The following is a 19823-nucleotide window of genomic DNA, read 5'->3' on the forward strand; positions in this document are numbered from 1 at the left end:
AGCCGCAGGAGGCCCCGCAGCCCCCGAGCGCGCCCCCCGCTCCCGGCCGGTCCGCCACCGGCGGGAGGGGCCGGGCCGCGGCCGCCGGGGGCGGGGGGCGGGGGCCCGACGAGGGGGAGAGGGCAGGGCCGAGAGGGCCCGGGGGGTGGGCGCGGCGCCCCCCTTCGCTCAGCCTGACTCTCCAGGCGCGGAAGCCGCCGGGCCGGCCGGAGCGCGCGGAGGGAAGGCGGCCCCGGGCCCGGGAGGAGCCTCCCCCGCCGGGCCGCGGGAACTGGCGGCGCGGGGGGCTCGCGCGGCGCGCGCGTCCGGAGGCGGGGGGGGGGCGGCCGGCCCCCCCGAGCCGGGGTCCCCGCGGGACGCCCCCCCACCGCGGGCGCCTCCCCGCCCCGCCGCGCGGCCCCGCCCCGGCTCCCGGAGCGAAATCTCGGGTCTCGGCGCGCGTCTTCCCCCTCCTTCCTCTGGGCCTTGGTACGCCCCAGGGGACAGATGTCTTGGGATCTTTAACATTTGGGATGCTGCGAATGCCGAAGTTAAATGAAATACCTCCGGGGCGGGGAGGCCGGGAGGAGTCGCGGGGGGAGGAGAGCCGGCCTGGACGAGCAGGTCCCCAGGCGGCGAGGCGCGCGCGGGGGGCGCGGGGGCAGGCGGGCGGCGCGGGACCTCCATGGGACAGGTAAGGGCAGCGCCGGGGCGCGGCGCGGGGGCCGGGGCGGCCGAGCCCCCACCCCCCGGTCCTCCGCGGAGGCGGAGGGGGCCCCGGCGGGCAGTGGGCGAATTCGCCGGGGGATGGGAATTCCGAATCCCTACCGTGAAGGCGCGTTTCCGTCTCCTCGACCTTTCTCCTCCGACCTTCCCCACGCCTGCGGACCCCCTGGCAGGTTCCGGGAAGCCAGACAAAAGGAGCCGAGCCTCGGGCCGCCGGGACGCGGAGGGCGCGGTGGGGGAGGGGAGCGGGGTGGACCGGACAAAGGGGCTTTTGGAGGCGAGCCTAGAGGTCTGATTCCAGGGCGCATTCCAGGCCGTCGTGGAGTCCGCCGTCCCTGCCCCACTCCCCCGTCGCTCGCTGCAGGCAAGCACCTTTCCCAGCGGGAGGGGAGCACAGGAGAAAGGAAACAGTTCAAGGAACCGTCTCCCACCCCCTGGGCCTGGAGGGTCCCGGGATGACTCCCTCCTTTCTCTTTTCGCTGCTGGAAAGGGAAGACAGCCGCTGACCACCAGTTCGGTGACTGTTGAAATTTTCAGAGTCCCTGAGACTGGTGTTTGCTGGGTGCTGGTGGGGATGGGAGGTGGTCACACCCCCTTGCTTTAACTTCCAACTTCGTGTGTCACACGGAACTTACAGGAGGAACTTTAAAAACATAATGGAGAGTGGATGGATGCAGGAGGTGGGAGAGTCCTCTGATTGAGGACTTCTCCTTAGGAAAAGCCAACAGAGATGCAGCTTCTCCTTTCAAAGATCAGATTCCAAGTATTTTAGGAAACCCCACTTCCTCAGCGACTGGTGGTCCTGGTGATGATGCTCAGGCATGTAGGTCTCAGGGTGCTGGCTGGAAGCAGAACGCTGCCATCCAGCAGGCCTCTGGAATGCCCACCTCCCCCTGGGTACCATGAATCTAAGGGCATGGAGTCCAGGGAGATCCACATCTCAGGGTTCTTGGGAGAGCTGGGTTGCCAATCCCACTCCGAGCCTCACAGCCTGCTGGGCTGGGAAATGCTGCAGGTGAGTTTGAGGGAGCACAGGATCATTGAGGCTTCCTGAGGGTCAGCACACGGACTGATCCTCGTCCTTCTCTTCCTGAACTCAGATGGGGCATTAACCAAGAACAGGCTTCTTAACTGGGTTCATGGGCATGGAAAAGACCCTGATGTTGGAAAGATTGAAGGCAGGAGGAGAAGGGGACGACAGAGGATGAGAGGGTTGGATAGCATCACCGACTCAATGGACATGAGTTTGAGCAAGCTCTGGGAGATGGTGAAGGACAGGGAGGCCTGGTGTGCTGCAGTCCATGGGGTCGCAAAGAGTCAGACACGACTGACCCACTGAACAGCGACAAATGGGCACTGGAGCATCGGTGGATAGAATGAATTCTGAGGGTCTTGTACTCAGATGGGAAAAGGTTTATTTTTCATCAGCCTTTACTGAAAGTTGACATTGCCTTCAGTTATGAAGACAAGATGCCATTGTCAGTAGCTGTGATTTGCCATTAAAAGATGCCAGAGGGCGTCAGGTCACAGAGCCGATGTGATAGCTGTCTAGGAACCTGGGGTGCTGTGGTCGTACGGAATTGCCAGACTATGGGATCCTGTTTAATATTAACAGAGAAACATATATAGTTTACTATATTGTCTCGTTTTTAGAACTGCATTTCATTATAATTGATTCTCTTAGTGATTCTCTTCATCTTAATGTATTAAAAAATATGCTACAAGCTGATTCTAGAAGCTTCCATCACCTCCCCTTGCTGGGGGATGGGCAAGGTGGAGGCTGAGTGTGCCTCAGGGTCTCCTCTGTTGTGGGAAGACTGACAAAGCTGGAGGGGATGGGGAGGGACAGGGCTGGGGGGCTGCCAGCACTTTTGGGGACCCAGAGTGGGCCCCCCAGCACAGGGGGCTGCCCCCTGCTGGAGCCCCTCAGCCTCAGCCTGGGAAAGACAGGGGTGATCAGCCTGGAGGGTGCTAGCTCACACTTTGGAAAGAGGGTGTGTGCAGGAACGTGAGGGGCGTTGGGGGTGTGTAGAGCGGTAGGGGATGCCTGTGTCCGTGACACGGCTCCGTGGGAGATGCTTGGGGTGACATCTCTGTTGTCCCTTCCCAGGGGGCTGGGGGAGGGAGGTGGCCTTTGGGTTTGGGGGCTGGGGAGGTGGTCTTGGGGCTGGGGTGGGGGAGGTAGGCTGGGGGCTGGGTGCTGGGGAGCCATCTGGAAATGTGTGTAGTGCTGGCAACCCGGGGCGAGGGCCATGGCAGGGAGGGAGGTGGTGGGGGCAGCCTTGGGGGGGTCTTTGCATGGGCAGCACTTGTCTGGTTTCTTCCTCCCGTGCTGTGCTTGTGTGCTTAGCCACTCAGTCGTTCTGGCTCTTTGCAACCCTGTGGACTGTAAGCTGCTAGGCTGTTTGAGTCCATGGGATTCTCCAGGCCAGAACACTGGAGTGGGCAGCCATTCATCTCTCCAGGGGACCTTCCCGACCTAGGAATGGAACCAGGGTCTCCTGCCTTGCAGGCGGATTCTTTACCAGCTGAGCCACCAGGGAAGGCCTTCTTCCTGCTGGGGATGGACCACTGGCTGCCTTGGCCCTGCTTCCCTGATGAAACAGGCTGAATTCCAACAGTGCTGGGTTGGCTGAGGGTCCGTGGGGTGGGGACCCGGGGGCTCATGAAGTTCTACTTTGGGCTCTGGCCCCCGGAGTTTGGGGAGTGGGCTTAGAGCCCAGGATCCCAGTGGCCCTCCTGTGGACTAGGCACAGGACGGTGGGTCAGGGCAGGCCCTGTGGGGCTGGACGCCAGTGACAAGAGGGCGGGTGTGGCCTTGATGATCCTGGCGGGAGATGTCTGGGGTCAGAGGAGGGAACAGCCTAGCCTCCTTGGGGACCCCGGAGCCTCCCCGCTTGGACCGACCTGGGGTTTCTAACCTGGCTTGGCCTGGGCCCCACTTCAGTGGGGGGAGCAGGGACCTGTCTTGTCAGCGTGCAGGCTTCTCGCTGGTGCTCCCCACGTGTGGCCGTGGCGCGCGTTCGGAACCTGGGGGGCGGGCAGGGCCCTGAAGGCCTGAGCCCGCTGCCTTCTCCTGGGGTTCCTGCGGGGAGTCCTAGGTCCCATCCCCCGCTGCCCCCGGAAGTGCAGAGGCCCGAGCTGCCTGGGCGGCAGGATTTGTGCAGGGAAGGGCTTGCTCACTGCTCCTCCCTCTGACTCAAGTCGGAACAAGTAACCTGGCTCCCCTGGCCCGGCAGCCTGGGAGGGACGCAGGCGGGCCCCAGGGAGGGCCCGCAGTCGGCCGTCAGCGCGCGGAGCCACCCCGGTCAGAGCGCGGGGCGGCCTGGCACACCCTGAGGCCACACGCTGGGCCCCTCAGCCCCCTGACCAGGACCAGGGGGCGTTTCCCTGACGCCTGGACAGAAACCTGGACGCAGGTGAGGCGAGGTAGCTGGCATGGGTCTTTGGGGCAAGGAGCCAGCCGGCCCAGGAGCCCGGCCGTGGACCCTGCTTGTGTCTGGGGCGCAGGGGGCAGGGGTGCTCATGGGCTGAGATGAGGCCCCGACGCAGGGTCCCTGCAGCCGGGGGGCCCCTCCGGAGGGGCTGCTGCACGGCTGAGGCTTCCGTCTCAGCCTGGTGCTGGCCCAGAGGTTCACATTCAGGGCAGGGAGTGACCAGCAGCTGGGGTGCTGTCCAGTGTTCACTGGTGAGGACGGGGGCCCCGGCGGGTGAGGTGAGGAGAGCTCCCTAGATCCCAGCGGCAGCGGCAGGACCCAGGCTTGAATCCTGGGCTCCGAGGTGCCCCAGAGTGCCTGCCCCTGACCTTGGACGGAGAGACGGGGCCCTGAGGGGAGTATCCGGCCAGCCCAGGCCCTCGGTCCCCAGCATCCCTGCTCGCTCCCCGCAACAGCACAGGGGCCTGAGAAGCCGGCCGAGTTGTCACTGCTTCCCAGGGTGACTCCTGAGTGGTTAGTAATTAATTAATAAGTGTGACTAATTGGTGGCTTCCCTCCTCTGACCAGGCAGGCGTGCTCACCCCGATGGCCTCGCTTCATCGCTCAGGCTGGGCCGAGCCCAGCCTCTGGGGAGGCTCAGGCTGGACGTGGGGGATAGGGGGTCAGGGGAGCTGCCTGCCCTCTGTCCGGCTCCAGCTCCAGGAGGAAGGAGCATCTGGGAAGGACGGGTCGGGCAGAGGTAGCTCACCCTGCGTGCCCTGGTCTCGGTTCCTCTCCGCGGCATCTCTGCAGAGGGCCCACATGATCCCGCTGTGCATTCTCTAGGCCTCCGTAGAGGACCGGAACTCCGACCTGCAGGCACAAATTGTTTTAGGGCTAGGCTTAGCTGATGCCCAAGGTACTCTGCCGACCGTGCTCTGATGTGGGTCTGCACGGCTGTGTGCAGGCAGCGGTGTGCTCCCCGGTCTGCCAGGCAGGGTCCCTCCCCACACCTGCCCTGCTTGGGCGCAGCCTCCGAGGCCACCTCCTCCCTGCAGCTGACCAGCCCACCTCCCACGCGCGGCGGCGTGCCCTGAGGAGAGGCAGGATAAGCTCCAGACAGAAACTCGGAAGGACTTTTGGACTATTGCTCAATGGCTGACTCAGTGAGGAGGTGGCTGGCTCTCCTTCCAGGCCGCCCGCCGGGGCCCCGCCCGGCCTCCCCACCCCCTCTCCAGCCAGCAGCCGATGATCCTGGCGGGAGGGGATCGCCAGGATCCCCTCTGGTGGGGACAGTGGCGGGGACAGCGGCCGCCCGCAGGGGTGGCGTGGTCGCTGGTGCCGGCGGACGCTCACCTGGGAGCACTCCTGAGCTGCACGTGCGCTCCCAGGCCAGGGAGGCAGGGTGGCCACCACCTTCCTGTGCCTGCGCTTCGGCAGCTTCTGCTCTGGTCACCCTCTGCTCACACACACACACACATATACACACACACTCACATACCCAGACACATAGACACACACAGACATCCACATACCCACACACACACACACACACATAGAACACACACCCATACACAGACACACACACACAGAGATACACAGACACACACGTGCGCGCAGCATGTCGCTCCTGGCTGGGGGCGTGATGCCCTGGTCTCCTCCCCTCCGAGGGGTCTCCCAGGCGTCGTGGGTAGCCCGGGGCTGGTGGGAGGCTTTGGGCACCTGCCTTCGGATGGGCTGCCTGGTGCAGACAGAGCAGGGGCCCTGGGCTGTGGGCGCACACACGGGCCTGGCCGCATGCCAGCATCCTCCCCACGGGGCAGTGGGCATGGGGCACCTCCTGGCACAGACACTCCCCTCCCAGATTTGCCCTCCCCGTTTTTTCCTCCCTGGTGTCGCGGTCCCCCGGGGTCAGCCCTTCTGTTGCCCCCCCGGGCTTCGAGGCTTCTCTGGGGGGCAGCAGTGGCTGTCTAGGCTGGGCTGAGTGTCCACCCAGGGCCGGGTGACCCAGCACTGAGGCCGCCCCACCCCCAGACTCCCTCCCCCAGAGGCCAGGTCGCCACTCCGCAGCCCCGCCCTCATGCATTGGACTAATCCGCTCTGTCTGGAAGCTCGGAGCTTTACCTCTGTCATTTTTTGTTGTTCTTTTAAAAGCTGGGGAAACTCCAGGCCACCTCTGTGTCCTGGCCTGGGCTGGGAAGGTTGTCGGCCCCTCCTCCTCCTCGCCCCCTCCTCCCAGAAGCCCACCATGGACAGCAAGGATGAGGTCAGCGACACAGACAGCGGCATCATCCTGCAGTCAGGTGAGTGGCTCAGGCCCCCCAGTCCCCAAGTCCCTGAGCCCTCGACTCCTCCATCCCCTGAATCCATGAGTCCTGGGCTCTGGGCCCTGAGGGTTGCAGGGCAGACACCGGGAGGGCTGGAGGGCTTTCCTTGCTGGGGGTCTGGCCGGGAGCGTGGGTCCTGTCTGGGCAAGTATCTACAGCGCTCTCCCTTGGCGCCACCATCCCTCAGAAGCTGGAAAATCTTATCTGGTTGGGGTGAGGGGCTGAGGCTCTGGTCCGTGCAAGCTGGTGGGCCCAGTGGGGACTGGTTTGGACAGAGGACCAGAGAGAAGAGGTGTGGGTGGTGTGTGTGCGTGCGTGTGAGAGAGAGAGGAGAAGAAGCAGAGAAAGCAGTCAGCGGCCGTGGGTGGAGGGTGGGATGGGAAGGGGTGAACCCTGACCACCGCCGCCCGCACAAGGCTGGTAGGGCGGCCCGTCCTCCGAGGGGTCCTGGGCCGTCGGGCGGCGGGAGACAAGCCGGTTTGCGGCTGTAACAGGGCACCGTGGTAGCCGGCCCGCAGTCTGGACAGGTGTGAGACTGTGAGCCCGCCTGTGCATCACCGGCCGGGCTGGGGCTGGCGGGGAGGCAGCCAGGACCGGCCGTTCTGAGCACACGGCCCTGTCCCCAGCAGGCCCCGACAGCCCGGTGTCCCCCGCGAAGGAGCTGACCCACGCCGTGCGGAAGCAGCAGCGGGCCCTGGAGGAGCGGCTGGAAGCCTGCCTGGAGGAGCTGAGGAGGCTCTGCCTGCGCGAGGCGGTGAGGGCTGCAGGGCTGCTCGGTGGGGCTAAGAGCCAGGGGACGGATGCCTCCCCCCCCACCACAGCTCTCCCTGGGGGGGCCATGTGGATGGAGGCGCCCGGGGGGAGGCCCGGCCCCGGGGAGCAGGAGGGACAGCCCTGGACCTGGGGTGGGCGGAGGTGGCAGGGGTCGCTGGGGCCAGGCGGACATGGGCCCGAAGGCCTGCTGGACAGTGCTCCGCCCAGGGCCCGGCCTGTGAGAGCCGCCCGGCGCGACCTCGTTCCCCCCTGCAGGAGCTGACGGGCATCCTGCCTGCGGAGTTCCCCCTCAAACCCGGGGAGAAGGTCCCCAAGGTCCGCCGCAGGATCGGAGCCGCTTATAAGCTGGACGAGTGGGCCCTGCACAGGGAGGTGAGTCTGCCGGGCGCCGTCCTGGGTCCCCGAGGCGGACGGCTCTGTCCCCAGGCCACCACTCCACCGCTTGGGGCGCTTGGCTCCCGGTGGACGAGGGGCCCCGCCCACGCGTCACCCACAGGGGCCTCGGGGAAGCCCTGCCTGGGCAGAAACTGGAAGGGCCGGGGCCTCAAGGGAGGACGCTGGGCCAGTCCCCTCAAGGGCCGAAGGGCAGCCGCCTGGACGGGTGGGTTGCTCGGCTCTCGGCCTGTCTTCCTCTTTCTCAGCTCGGGTGGAGGGCCGTGGGGGTGGATCGGGTCCTCGGCCCCGCCCTGTGCTGTGAGGGGTTGCAGAGCCTCTGGGCTCGTCTGCCCTTCGGTTGGATGGGAACGTGTCCACCCCGGCCCCCACCCCGCGGGGCTCAGCCCGAGGCTGCCAGTTGGGTCCCAGGGCGGGTGTTGGGGGCTGCCCGGGGTCGCTGATCGCGTGCTCCCCCAGGACCCACTGAGCGGCCTGGAGCGCCAACTGGCCCTGCAGCTGCAGATCGCTGAGGCAGCGCGGCGCCTGTGCCGCGAGGGGAACCTGGGCCGCCAGGTGCGCCGGCAGCGCCAGCACGCGGTGCGCCTGGAGGAGGAGAAGCTGCGGCAGCTGCAGCGCTGCCTGGGGGAGCGGCAGGGGCGCCCCCCACCCGGCCCGGCGCCCGGCCCAGGTGAGCCCCAGTCCCCGGGGGGTACCACCCTCCCGGGGGCCGCCACGCCCCTCCACCGCCCCCATGGACCTCAGCCGGCCCCACCCCCTTCCCCAGGACTACCCCCCTCCCCGAGACCCCGCCCCACTTAGAAAACAGCAGGCTCCTCCCTTCTGCTTCCTGCTTGAAATACACCGCCTGGACAGGGGCCTCGCAGGCTGTCCGCTTATCTCCAGGGCGTGTTCAGCCCTGCTGCCCCCAGCCCACAGGGTGGGTGGCGTGAGGCTCTGCTGTCCTCTGTGGGCGCTCCTGAGGTCCCGTTCTGAGCATGTCTGCCCAGGGGGCCGCTTCAGGGCCCGCGGCTCTCCTGGAAGTCCAGCTCCACCCGCGCACCCGCCATCCCCAAAGCCCTGCAGAATCTAGACCCGCCGGGTCGGGAGCGGCCCCCTGCTCTCTAGTTACTGAGCCTCAGGCCGGTCCCTGGACGGCAACTGGTCCAGCCCAGCGCCTCTCCTGGCGGAAGGTTCTGGGCCCTCAGCCCGACTCTCTCTTTCTCCTGACCCGAGCCCCACTCGTCGGGTTGGTTCTTGGAGGCCTCCCTCCCGTTCCATCCCCTGCGCCACTCCCTCAGGCCTCTCCTGGGCCCCGGGCCTGCTGAGAGCCGGTGGCTCTGCATGGAACTGGACTCCAGGCCTCACCGGGCTCCCCAGCCCCCACCCCCGCCCCTCAGGGTGGGCTTCCTGCCGGGGCGCCCTTGGAGGCTGAAGTCTTGGTCCCTGTGCGGCCCCACGGTGGTGCGGCAGGCAGACAGTCGTCTCCACACTGTCTCAGGGGTCCCTGCCACCGCACATCGCCTCTAATTCAGGGGGGAAAGGTGGGCCAGACACCTCGCCGGTCCCCCAACAGCCAGGAATAGGGGCAAGCGAGGAGGGGGGCCTCCATGAGCCGGCTGACCCGGTAGAGCCAGGAGACAGGGAGCCGGCAGGGCTGGACAGCGACCCCTGGGCAGACCGGCGCTGAGGGGAGAGGCCCCCGGCCCCTTCCCTTCCCGACCGCACCCGGGACGCGGCCTCTCCTTGGAAGGCAGCAGCTGACCGGCACCTGAGCCCCGAGGGCCCACCGGGCTGGTGGGGAGTGGCCACGTCCGGTCCGTGTGTTCGCACCTCCTGTATGCCTTCCGGGCTTGCTCCGTGCCGGGCCCTGACCACAGGCCTGCGGTGGGGGCGGGGGCGGTGGGGGTGCTGCTCCGCTGCCACCTTTGTGACAGTGACGCTTCTTGTCGGGAGTGCAGAGCAGGCCAGGACACGCCTGGGGCTTTGGCCAGCCGGCCCCTGGGAGACGGAGGCAGGCATGCAGTCCAGGGCAGACAGAGCCACGGGGAAGGGACCAGTGCAGCAGCGCGTCCACCCTCCTGATCAGAGAAACAGGCCTGCTCTCTGCACGCAGTCCTGTCCCGACAAGGCCGAGGTCCTGGGTTCCAGCGTCCTCTCTTGGGAGCCCAGGAGTGGGTGGTTGGAGACAAGTAGTTCCTGCCCTGTGGCTCCTCTGCCCAGCCAGGCTCGCCCTGAAACAAGGAAGTAGAGAGGAGTTGATAATTAGTAGCTGAAAGGTGTTTTGAGTTAAAGAGAAAAAAAAAAAGCAAACAGACTAACCAAAAAACTAACAGAAATCCACCCACCCTCTTGATTATTCAATTTGCAACTGTACCTGTTCCAGGTGAGAGGAACTGGCTGGCCCTGCACAGGTGGTGGGGAGTGGTCCCGTGAGGGACTCATTGCCCACAGGGAGCCTGGGAGAAATGCCCCCAGTGCTGATCTAACGCAGCAGGTGCTCGGGACGCCTCTGGATGGACAGCGCCCGCTTTTAGCAACACTAGTAGAATTTCTCGGATGACAGAAACGTTCCAGACCCATGTGGGGCTGTAGGGCGCTTGGATTGTGCCTGTGTGGCTGAGGGACTAAATTTCCGCTTTATTTAAAATAGCCACGTGCAGCTGTTGGCTGTGGGTTGGATGGTGGTGCTTGGAGGGTGCTCAGTGGGGTGAGTGCCCTCCTCCCGGGGTGTCCTGCTGCTGCTGCAGGGCCCGGGGCTCAGTGTGGCCACGGCAGCGAGCAGCCTTCTTGAGCAGGGCCTCCGGGTCCCCACCCGTGTAATCCGGTGGTGGGCAGGGGCCTTGGGGTCCCCACCCGTGTAATCAGGTGGCGGGCAGGGGCCTCCAGGTTCCCACCCGTGTAATCCAGCAGCGGGAAGGTGTCCCCACCCGTGTAATCCGGCGGCGGGCAGGGGCCTCCAGGTTCCCACCCGTGTAATCCAGTGGTGGGCAGGGGCCTCGGGGTCCCCACCCGTGTAATCAGGTGGCGGGCAGGGGCCTCCAGGTTCCCACCCGTGTAATCCAGCAGCGGGAAGGTGTCCCCACCCGTGTAATCCGGCGGCGGGCAGGGGCCTCCAGGTTCCCACCCGTGTAATCCAGTGGTGGGCAGGGGCCTCGGGGTCCCCACCCGTGTAATCAGGTGGCGGGCAGGGGCCTCCAGGTTCCCACCCGTGTAATCCAGCAGCGGGAAGGTGTCCCCACCCGTGTAATCCGGTGGTGGGCAGGGGCCTCCGGGTCCCCACCCGTGTAATCAGGCGGCGGGCAGGGGCCTCGGGGTCCCCACCCGTGCACTGCTCCTCTCAGTCCATGGGGTTCTGATGACAAGGATTTGGGCTGACGGCTGGGGGGATGGCTTTCTTCCCAGACCACGTAGTCAAACCCAAAACACACGACTCTCACCCCTGTGACAGGAGCAGTCCCACAGTGTCCTCAGCTGACACTGGTGAAACAGAAGTGACTTGACTCCTCGGGTTTCTGTAAAATATCAGAGGCTGGGAAGCAGGATTCAGGAAGAGGATGTCTCCCCAGGTGAACCCTAAAGCACAGAATGGTGTCAGCTGAGCTGGCCCAGCAGCACGGTTTACAGACTGCTCTGTGTGAAGGTTCTCATTCATTTTTTTTAAGCATTTTTTAAAATAATGATATATTGATGACATAATGTCCACAACAGTTTTTTTCTTTAAAAAAAAATAGTTATTATTTATTTGGGCTTCCCTTGGGGTTCAGACGGTAAAGAATCCAGCTGCAATGCCGGAGACCTGGGTTCCATCCCTGGGGGTCGGGAAGATCCACTGGAGAAGGGAACGGCTACCCACTCCAGTATTCTTGCCTGGAGAATCCCATGGACAGAGGGGCCTGGTGGGCTACAGTCCATTTTTTAAATGAATATTAGTGGAATAATGTCCGTAACCGTTTTTCTTTTTTAAAAAAAAACACTATATATTTGGCTGCCTTGGGTCTTCATTGCAGCACATGAACTTGTCCCTAGTCACAGCCTGGAATCTTACTTTCCTGAACAGGGCTCAAACCTGTGTCCCTGCATTGGAAAGTGGATTCTTAACCACTGGACCACCCGTCCCCCTACTTCATTTAAACTGAGGAGCAAAGACTGACAAACTTCTGTAGTGGTCCAAAGAGTAGATCTTTTAGGCTCGTGGGCTGTACTGTCTCGGTCACCACTACTCAACTCTGCCCTCATATCATGAAAGCAGCCAGACGTTACGTAAAGAAACTCGTAGCTGAGTTTCAATGAAACTTTATAAAAATAGCCAATTACCTGAGTTTGTCCCACAGGCCTGCCATCAGCCAATCCTTGTTAGAATTTTCAGATGGCTGGAAACTAAATCCTGAAGTTTTCTGAGTAAGGACCTCTGCACGAGAAGCTAGCTAACAGCAGAGCCCGTAAGTGGTGATGAGCCAGACTGGTCAGACTGTCTGGGTGTGAATCTGACTCAGCCACCTAATGCCAGACTGACCTGAGCTATTTTATCAGCTCATCCATGCCTCTGTGGCCTCAGCTGTTACACGGAGATGGAGATGTAACCTCACAGGGTACTAAGCACCAAGTAGAGCCCAAGAGAAATATTAGCCGTTGCGAATTTGCCCTCATCCTCGTTCTCGAACGTGGTTGAAAATGCTTTGTGAGCTACTTCTTTGTCGTGTTAGGTACAGACCCAGGGTCTGAAGTTTCAGTTTGCTCAGACTGAAAGTGTTAGTCTCTTAGTCGTGTCTGCCTCTTTGCGGTCCCATGCGCTGTAGCCCACGAGGCTCCTCTGTCCATGGGATCCTCCAGGCAAGAATCCTGGAGTGGGTTGCCATGCCCTTCTCCAGGAGATCTTCCCGTCAGGGGTTGAACCCAAGTTTCCTGTTTGGCAGGTGGGTTCTTACCATCCGAGCCACCAGGGAAGTTTGTTCAGGGGCAGCGGCAAATTCACGTCCTCTGACTCCCGGGTCCCCGGACTGTGCCCATACTGAAGTGCTCCCCCTGTGAGTTCCGGAGGCTGCCCTGTCATCAGTGACGGACCTCCCCAATTCAGCCAGCCAGACCGCCCTTGAATTGTCCCAGGACCCCGCAGGCCCAATTCCCACTCACACTGCTCGTCTGTGGGTCTCAGGTTTGGGGTCCTTGAGTTGCATTGTATTTGTGGTAGCAGAAGTCTATAGCCAATTAGTGAAGTCTCTACAGTAGAGTCTAGAATGACCCTCTCTGCCTCCGCCCTCCCCAGCCTGGAAAGCCTGCCAGCACGGGGCCTGGGGAAGTGGAGGCCCAGAGCGTTGACAGGATTCTTTGAGGCTGCACAGCTAGTACAAGGCCTGCATTAAAAGCAGATTTCCCGTTTCCTCACGCCAATCTTCTGACTTTTTTCTCCTTCCCAGTAATAAAGTCGCACCCAGCCTGGTGCTGAGCGCCGGTCGGTGCTTCCTGATAAGGAGTGCTCTCAGGAGAGGAGGGGCAGGCGGGTCGCCAGCAGTGCAGGGGGCGTTCCTCACCCGCTCCTCTCCCCTTTGCTTCCCCAGAGCTCAGCGCCTCGGATGACAGCTCCCTGTCGGACGGGCTGCCCCGGGAGGAAGGTGAGAGGGGCTTCGGGACTCTTGTCAGCTGGGCTCCTGCGTGAGTTTACTGGAGAGTTCCCTTAGTGAGCTGAGGGGTGAGGGGCGCAGGGCAGGCCCAGAGTCTGCTCCATGGGGTCGCTGAATCCCACGTGCACCTGCTGGCCTCGAGGACAGCCGGCTCATCACTGGTGCAGGCGCTCAGTCACCCCGGCAGGAAGGTAAGTCCCGCAGAGCGTTGGGCGCCGGGCCCCTGCTGTGGCCTGAGACTCAACCTTTACTTCAATGCGTGCCATTCGCAGCCTCAGCTGTCCGCCACAGCTGCTGCCCTTTGTGAAAACAGGGCAGAACCGAGGGAATAACCACAAGTTCATACGCTGAGCACCCTGCCTACAAACCCTAATGATGCTAGGGGAGGGGGTCCAGGTGGACCAAGAGGGTGGTACGGTCCTGCCCAGGGGAGGGCCCAGGCCGGTCAAGAAGACACACACATGGGCGCAATGTGGCAATAAAAACAGGGAAACGGGAGGTCAGCTGCAGACATGACACCAGGAGCAAAGGATAGAAGGTGGAGTCCTGCGGGCCAGGAGAGTCAATCTGGGGGGGGCTTCCTGGAGGAGGCAGGTGTAACGTGGCGCCGTCAGGGAGTGAGTCCCAAAGGAGAAGAAAGTGTTTTGGAGCATCTGGGCCCAGAGCCCTGGCCTGGCATAGCTGGACAAACAGCCACGGGAGGGAGAGCAGGGAGCAGGCTGTGGAGGTTCTAGTCGGGCCGGTTCCCCCGCCGCTCCTCTCACTGGTTTCTTTTACCTGCAGAGGCACCGCAAGTGCCAAAACCGCCCCTGGAGGCCCCAGATCCACCCGCCAGGCCTCTCCCGCCCCAGAGCCTCGAGGGGCTGCAGCCAGCAGGCCCCGCGATGGGGGGCCTGGAGCGGGCCCCCATCCAGAACAGCCCCTGGAAGGAGACGAGTCTGGACCACCCCTATGAGAAGCCCAGGAAGTCTTCCGAGGCTGGAAGCGAGTCCAGGTCAGGCGAGAGGAAAGGAGGGCTGGAGGCGGGTGGGCCCTGGGGGAGGGGGCTTCCCACCGTGTGATGCTGCGGGCTGGCACTCCTGGGTGGAGGCATTCCCGCTGCTGACCCGTCTCCAATCCCTCCACCTCCAGCAGCCCGGCCAGCACCCCACAGGATGGGCCGAGCACCTCCAGCCTCTGGCTGCTGGAGCCCGCCTCCTACTGCGTGGTCCCCATCCGCAGTGTTCCTGGGCAGCGGCAGGGCCGTACCAGTGCCCCGGCCACCCCTGACATGCAGGGCAGGAGGGGCCATTCGCAGCCCCTGAGGTAAGAGCCAGGCCCCCCAGATATCCAGGGAGAATCTAGAGGGCGGCGGCTCCCAGGGCTGTGGGACACCTGTGGGCGACACGGGGCTTGTGCAGTGGCTTCTCCTGGAGACTCTTTCTCAAGCACCTCTCAGCAGAGGCTGCGCCCCAGCAGGCAAAGCTAAGGGCGAGTCACTTATGAAGCAACTTGTTTTCTTCCAGAGGCTCCGGTGTTCTCTCTTTGCATGACCTTTCTCCCCATCCAGAAGACTGTCTTGTTGGGGGAGGATAGTGTCTTGGTAGGGACTCCTGCGGTGGGCTGTGATTGTTTTGGGATTGTCCCTGGCAACGGACAGTTCACGTTTTCAGTTGATGTCCGTTGACTCTCACTACTTGGGTAGTTATGTCCTGTGATGTCACCACAAACCACTGCTCCCTGGGACACACAGGGTCACAGCTGCTGGCCTGTCAACGGATCGACACGTAAACTTGTTTTATGGAGTTTCTGTTGAAAGACACCTTATCTAATATATACCACTGACTCACTGAACTCTCAGGGCCAGCAGCCTGAGAATGCACACCTGCACGGAGCTCATCTAACCCATATTTTCTCCGTAAATCACGCCCTGGCTTCCTTGTGCTCCGGACACCAGGCAGCCCTGCAGCACCAGCTTCAGGGCCGTCTTAATCAGTGAAATCACCTACAGAGGCATAAAAACACGAAAGCATGACACTTTCTGTGTCATAGACTGTGGAAAGGGCCTTTGTGTGCAGGGTAAGAGCTGAGGTCTCAGCCTGGAGAGCCTGTTGGGCAGCTCAGAATCTTCACCACCCTGTGTGTGTCCACACGTGACCAGAGAGTCTGGGAGTGTTGATTTGGAAGTTGCAAATCCATTCGAGCATCAGGTGAATTCACAGATACAGAACCCATGAACGATGAGCACCCACTGTGCCCTCCTTTCTGAGTCCTCTGCCCTCTGGGGCTGGTTTCAGTGACCACTGCTTGATCAGTGAGCCAGGGATGATGGGCAGTGTTGGCCACGCCCTCCCAGGGGTCCAGGGCAGCCTCAGGACCTGGCTGGGTTCTCGTGTCAGGTTAGCTGCCCATGGGCGGCACTGAAGTCCAGCAGTGCATGGTCCAGTGTACATACCCGGGCCTTTAACACACGGCCTGTGTGCAGATCGGTGAAAGGCATCCCCTCTGGATGGGCAGGCCTGCTCGCTCCTGAGAGGCTGGCAGGGGGAGAGTGGATTCCTGACCGGCTGGCTCTCCTGGGCTAGTGTCCTGGAGAGGGCGGCTGTCCCAGCTGTCTGGGGCCGCCATACAGAGCCCTTCGCCGGGACAGAAGCCACTGTCTCCCAGTCTGGGGGCTGAAGTCCAGGCCCCAGGTGTCCCGCAGTGGTTTCTCCCTTGGCCTCAGCCCTGGGCTCTCCGCCCTTGACGAGCTTGTCCCTCAGTGCCACAGGCCAGTTTCAGGCCTTCATCTCGGATGTTTGCCAGTGTCCACCCAGACAGATTGTGTGGACGAAATGCCACCGGACCGCTTGCCCCTGATGGCAGAGACCAGGAGGCAGCTGTGGCCTACCTCGGCCCCAACCCGGGCTGGCCCTGCAATGTAGCAGGAGCGGGTAGGGTGCAGGAGGGGCGTGTAGGACGCTAGGTGGGCCGGGCGATGCCTCGGTCCCTAGATCCCCTGAGGCACGGCTGGCTCAGTGCCCCTCTTTCTCCCCGCAGGAGCGACCCCTTCCGCGCGGGCCCCGACGGCCGGGGTCGCAGCGCCCTCCCGCGGCGCCGCCCCACTTACTACACGGTGACGGCGCCGGAGCCCTGCTGTGCCCGCCCCGCACCCGCGCCGCGCGCCTGCCGCTCATGCTCCGAGGACAGCGGCTCCGAAGCGTCCAGCCTGTCGCACCCCACGCCGCCCGGCAGCAGCAGCCCCGACATCTCCTTCCTGCGGCCCCTCTCCCCGCCCGCGCCGTCCCGCCCGCCCCGCGGCCCCGCCGCGCCCCGGCCCCGGCCGCCCCCCGCCTGCCTGCGGGCCACGCGCTACGTGGTGCTGGCCGAGGGCCCCCCGCCGCCTGCCCAGTGGGCCGAGTGGGGCCCGGGCCGCGGCGAGGACGCGGCCCCCGCGCGCTGGCAGCGCCCGCCGCCCGCCCACGGCCGCGTGGCCCGGACGCCCTCGCTGCGCGACCACCCCGCGGGCCGCGGGCTCAGCAAGGCTGCCGTGTCCGAGGAGCTCAAGTCGTGGCACGAGCGGGCCCGGCTCCGGAGCGCGCGCCCCCACTCGCTGGACCGCCAGGGGGCGTTCCGCGTGCGCAGCCTGCCGCCGGGCGCCGACAGCTTTGTGCGGGCGCCCGCCCCGCGCGGACAGGTACGCGCCCTGGCCCGGCTCTCCGCGTCCTGGGTCCCTGCTGGCCCAGCGCAAAGCCCAGAGCCGGCAGTCCGGGGGCCTGGCAGCCCTCGGCTAGGAAGAACAGCCCCGGACGTTTCCTTACGGCTCTGGGAAGCCCTTGGGAAGACTCCCATGGGGGCCTCCAAAGTTTGCCTGCTCAAGAGCGCGTGCCCACGTACGCCGGTGGAGGTTACCCCCCCGGACACCTAAAACATCTCCCCCTAATGGCTCCACCGAGGATCTCCCAGACAGGCCTCTATTCGTAATCCGAAATCCAATCCCATCACCCTCAGATTTCCTGACTTGAGGTCCCAGGACAAAGAGTCTGGAAAGGGTTTGCAGGAGGCGAACCTGTGGCCACCGGTCAGCTCCTCCCCACCCCCACTCCCCTTCCATCACCCAGCTGAGAAGCAGGCTGACCTGCGGTTAAGTGCCCAGGCCCTGGTACAGGTCAGCCTCGCCCCTTAGCAGTCGGGTTGGGGCTGGTGAGTCGCACTCCCATCATGTCACCCCTTCTGTAAAGCGGGAGCAGTAAAGGACCCGTCCGCTAGGGGCAGTGCTGCGCGTGAAATGGCAGAGCCCTGTGTGGTAAGCCCGGGCTGAGAGGGGTTCCTGTCAGCCGGGACCAGGGACCGGGTTGGTGGGCAGCTTGTAGGTGGAGCACCCCAACATGAGATAGGGTGGCCGCCCTGGTTTCTGTGCCCAATTTCTTCCTACAGAACAAGGGCACCAGGCAGGAGCCTGCCTTTGCTCTTGCCCCGGTACCGAGGGCTCTGCAACGGCCATGCTCCTGAAGTCCCAACAGGCCGCTTCCTGAGACCCGAGGCTCTGGCAGGCCCCACCGCTCCTCCCTCCCCGCCCCCAGCTCTCTGGGCTGCAGCTGGCCTCCCGGGCCTGGCAGCACCCTGGCTCCCGTCCCAGCCGCACCCTCCACCGAAGCGCCTTCCCCTTCCCACGAGCTGGGACCTGTCCTTGGCTCAGGCCCAGCCCAGCCCCATGTGCCAGATGGGAGGGTGATGAGAACTGAGCCCAGGAGAGGCGGGCAGAGCAAAGGTCGAGGTGCCCGTCACACCCCGAAAAGAACTGGGGCGGAAATGCATAGGGCCATCTCTGGGCCCAGAGAGCCTCTGGGGAGGCAGGGGCTGGGTGGCTGGGCCGGTGCTGCCGCCGGTCAGCAGCCTTCAGGGACAAGGGTGGGGTGGCTGGGCGTGCTGTCCCGACACCTCTACCTGGTTAGCTCACACGCCTTTCCTTTCCTCCTGGCCTGGCAGGTGCCCACGGTGTGCGTGCTCCGGAGATCGCCTGAGGGGGCCCCCGTGCAAGTTTTTGTACCTGAGAATGGCGAGATCATGAGCCAGGTGTAACCCCGGGCTGCAGACACCCCGGCTGGCTGCTGGAAGGAACTGGTTCCCAGCAGGGCTGGGGCTGCAGCCACCCCCTCTCAACGCCCTCTTCAGCTCCCTTCCCCCATCGCAGGTCGATGACCTGGAGCTGAGACTTTTTTTTTAATCAGTTTTTGTTCAAAAGCCCTGGCCTAAGGATTTATGTTTGTGGTTTGTCCGCACGATCCCTGTGATAGGATGCTTTATTTCCCAGAGACTGGCCTACTGGATGCGAGGCCTTGCCTCTGACTGGTGGTATCTCTCCATGTGCCAGATGGGTGGCAGGGGATGCCTGGAGCAGAGAGGGCCACGGCAAGTTCCCCCAGCGCTCTGGAGAACGACCCTGGGGCCTCCTCCCCCACTACCGCTGGGGGTGGTCTCCCTGTCCCCATTCCCAGCGCCCGGGCATAATCGTACCGGGCTGGGCGCATCCTCGTAATGGTGCCAGGCTGGGCGCGTCCTGCCCTCCCTATTGTGCTCTGTGATGCACGCACCAAGGGCTGGGTTAAAGGTCAGTGTGTCCCGGTGGAGTCTTGTCTTCGTGGGCCCTGCTCTTTTCCTGACCCTGCGGGGCCCTGGTCACTGTACACCTGCGTCCTGCAGCCCCCAGCACCGAACCAGGCCCAGGAGCCTCGGGTCCGAGGAGGCCTCTCTGGTTCGGAGCGTCAGGAGGCCCAGGTAGGGGCTGACCACCTCTGGGCCCCATGAGGAGTGGCAGGCCCCCACCTGCTGACGTCTTTTTGTCGTTGTCCCAAGAACCAACAATGCACACGTGCTTTTAGAAAAATGCCCCTTGTGGCGTTACCCCGGGGGTGGGAGTGTCACTGCTTCTCCCCACCCGTGTACCTCTGTCCTGAGACCAGATCTCCTTGAAGGAGGGCAAGTCCTTGCTTTACAGACATGGGACACTCGCCCTGCAGGTGTTACTGAATTGTCCTAGCACTGAGACTTGAGGGCTGGCCGTGCCAAGCTGATCTGTGGTCCCGGGCTCTTGTCCTAGTAGGGCCTCTTCTGCCTGGTCAGACCCCCAAATGGAGCACCCTGCTCGCAGGAGAGAGACGCTGAGTCAAGGCTGGGAGGGGCAGGGCACACTAGGCTGACTTTGCCCACGCGGCGTCCTCCGTCTGCAGGGTGGAAGCTGGGGAGACTGCTTGAGGACCCGGGAACATCCTGACCCGGATGAGACCCACTTCTCCCACTGCCTGGGCCACCTGGCTGAGGGGTCAGGAGGAGTTAGGGGGCCTGCGGGGAAGCCCGCATCCCTGCCCTTCCTGGCCTGCAGCTTCCCAGTCTGGGGCCACCTGGGCACAGCCACCCATCCCCCGGTCCTCGTGGAGCACAGCGCTCCTTGGGTTAGCACCCCACATACGTGTGCGCCCCGCATGTTAACTTATTGCTCCTGTGTGACGCCCGGTGCACCTGAGAAGTGGCTGTGTTCTCGGCTGTGTGGCTGGAGATGTGGGGTTTCTGTGCCAAATACTCCAATAAACTCTGTGGTTTGTGAGGCCGAGCTGGTGAGGAAGGTTCTTATGCACCGAGTTTCCAGCTGA

At 63.6% G+C, this 19823-nt stretch overlaps 1 protein-coding gene across 2 annotated transcripts; it reads left to right on the forward strand.

The window, feature by feature from the left end:
• The first annotated feature begins 451 nt into the window (after nt 1–451).
• INAVA (innate immunity activator) lies at nt 452–19783 on the forward strand. 2 transcript variants are annotated; one of them, XM_070768750.1, is made up of 10 exons: nt 452–673; nt 6276–6424; nt 7078–7202; nt 7478–7594; nt 8075–8285; nt 13153–13206; nt 13999–14209; nt 14347–14520; nt 16234–16870; nt 18163–19783. In XM_070768750.1, the coding sequence occupies exons 1-10, from the start codon at nt 513–515 to the stop codon at nt 18253–18255; spliced, it is 1932 nt and encodes a 643-aa protein (XP_070624851.1). In that variant the 5' UTR covers nt 452–512; the 3' UTR covers nt 18256–19783. The 2 variants fall into 2 exon arrangements, with proteins under 2 accessions (XP_070624851.1, XP_070624852.1); XM_070768751.1 differs by lacking the exon at nt 452–673 and adding an exon at nt 3926–4124.
• Nucleotides 19784–19823: the final 40 nt, after the last annotated feature.

This window comes from Bos indicus, chromosome 16 (assembly GCF_029378745.1).
Source record: "Bos indicus isolate NIAB-ARS_2022 breed Sahiwal x Tharparkar chromosome 16, NIAB-ARS_B.indTharparkar_mat_pri_1.0, whole genome shotgun sequence".
In the NCBI taxonomy this organism is placed as follows: Eukaryota; Metazoa; Chordata; class Mammalia; order Artiodactyla; family Bovidae; genus Bos; species Bos indicus.

What these genes read in the sequence shown, in the direction of transcription:
- INAVA (XM_070768750.1), top strand. Translation starts at nt 513, where the DNA reads ATGCTGCGAATGCCGAAGTTAAATGAAATACCTCCGGGGCGGGGAGGC. An exon ending in GCGGGACCTCCATGGGACAG is followed by an intron (nt 674 to 6,275) that starts GTAAGGGCAGCG and finishes TTCTTTTAAAAG; the next exon opens with CTGGGGAAACTCCAGGCCAC. An exon ending in CGGCCCGGCGCCCGGCCCAG is followed by an intron (nt 8,286 to 13,152) that starts GTGAGCCCCAGT and finishes TTGCTTCCCCAG; the next exon opens with AGCTCAGCGCCTCGGATGAC.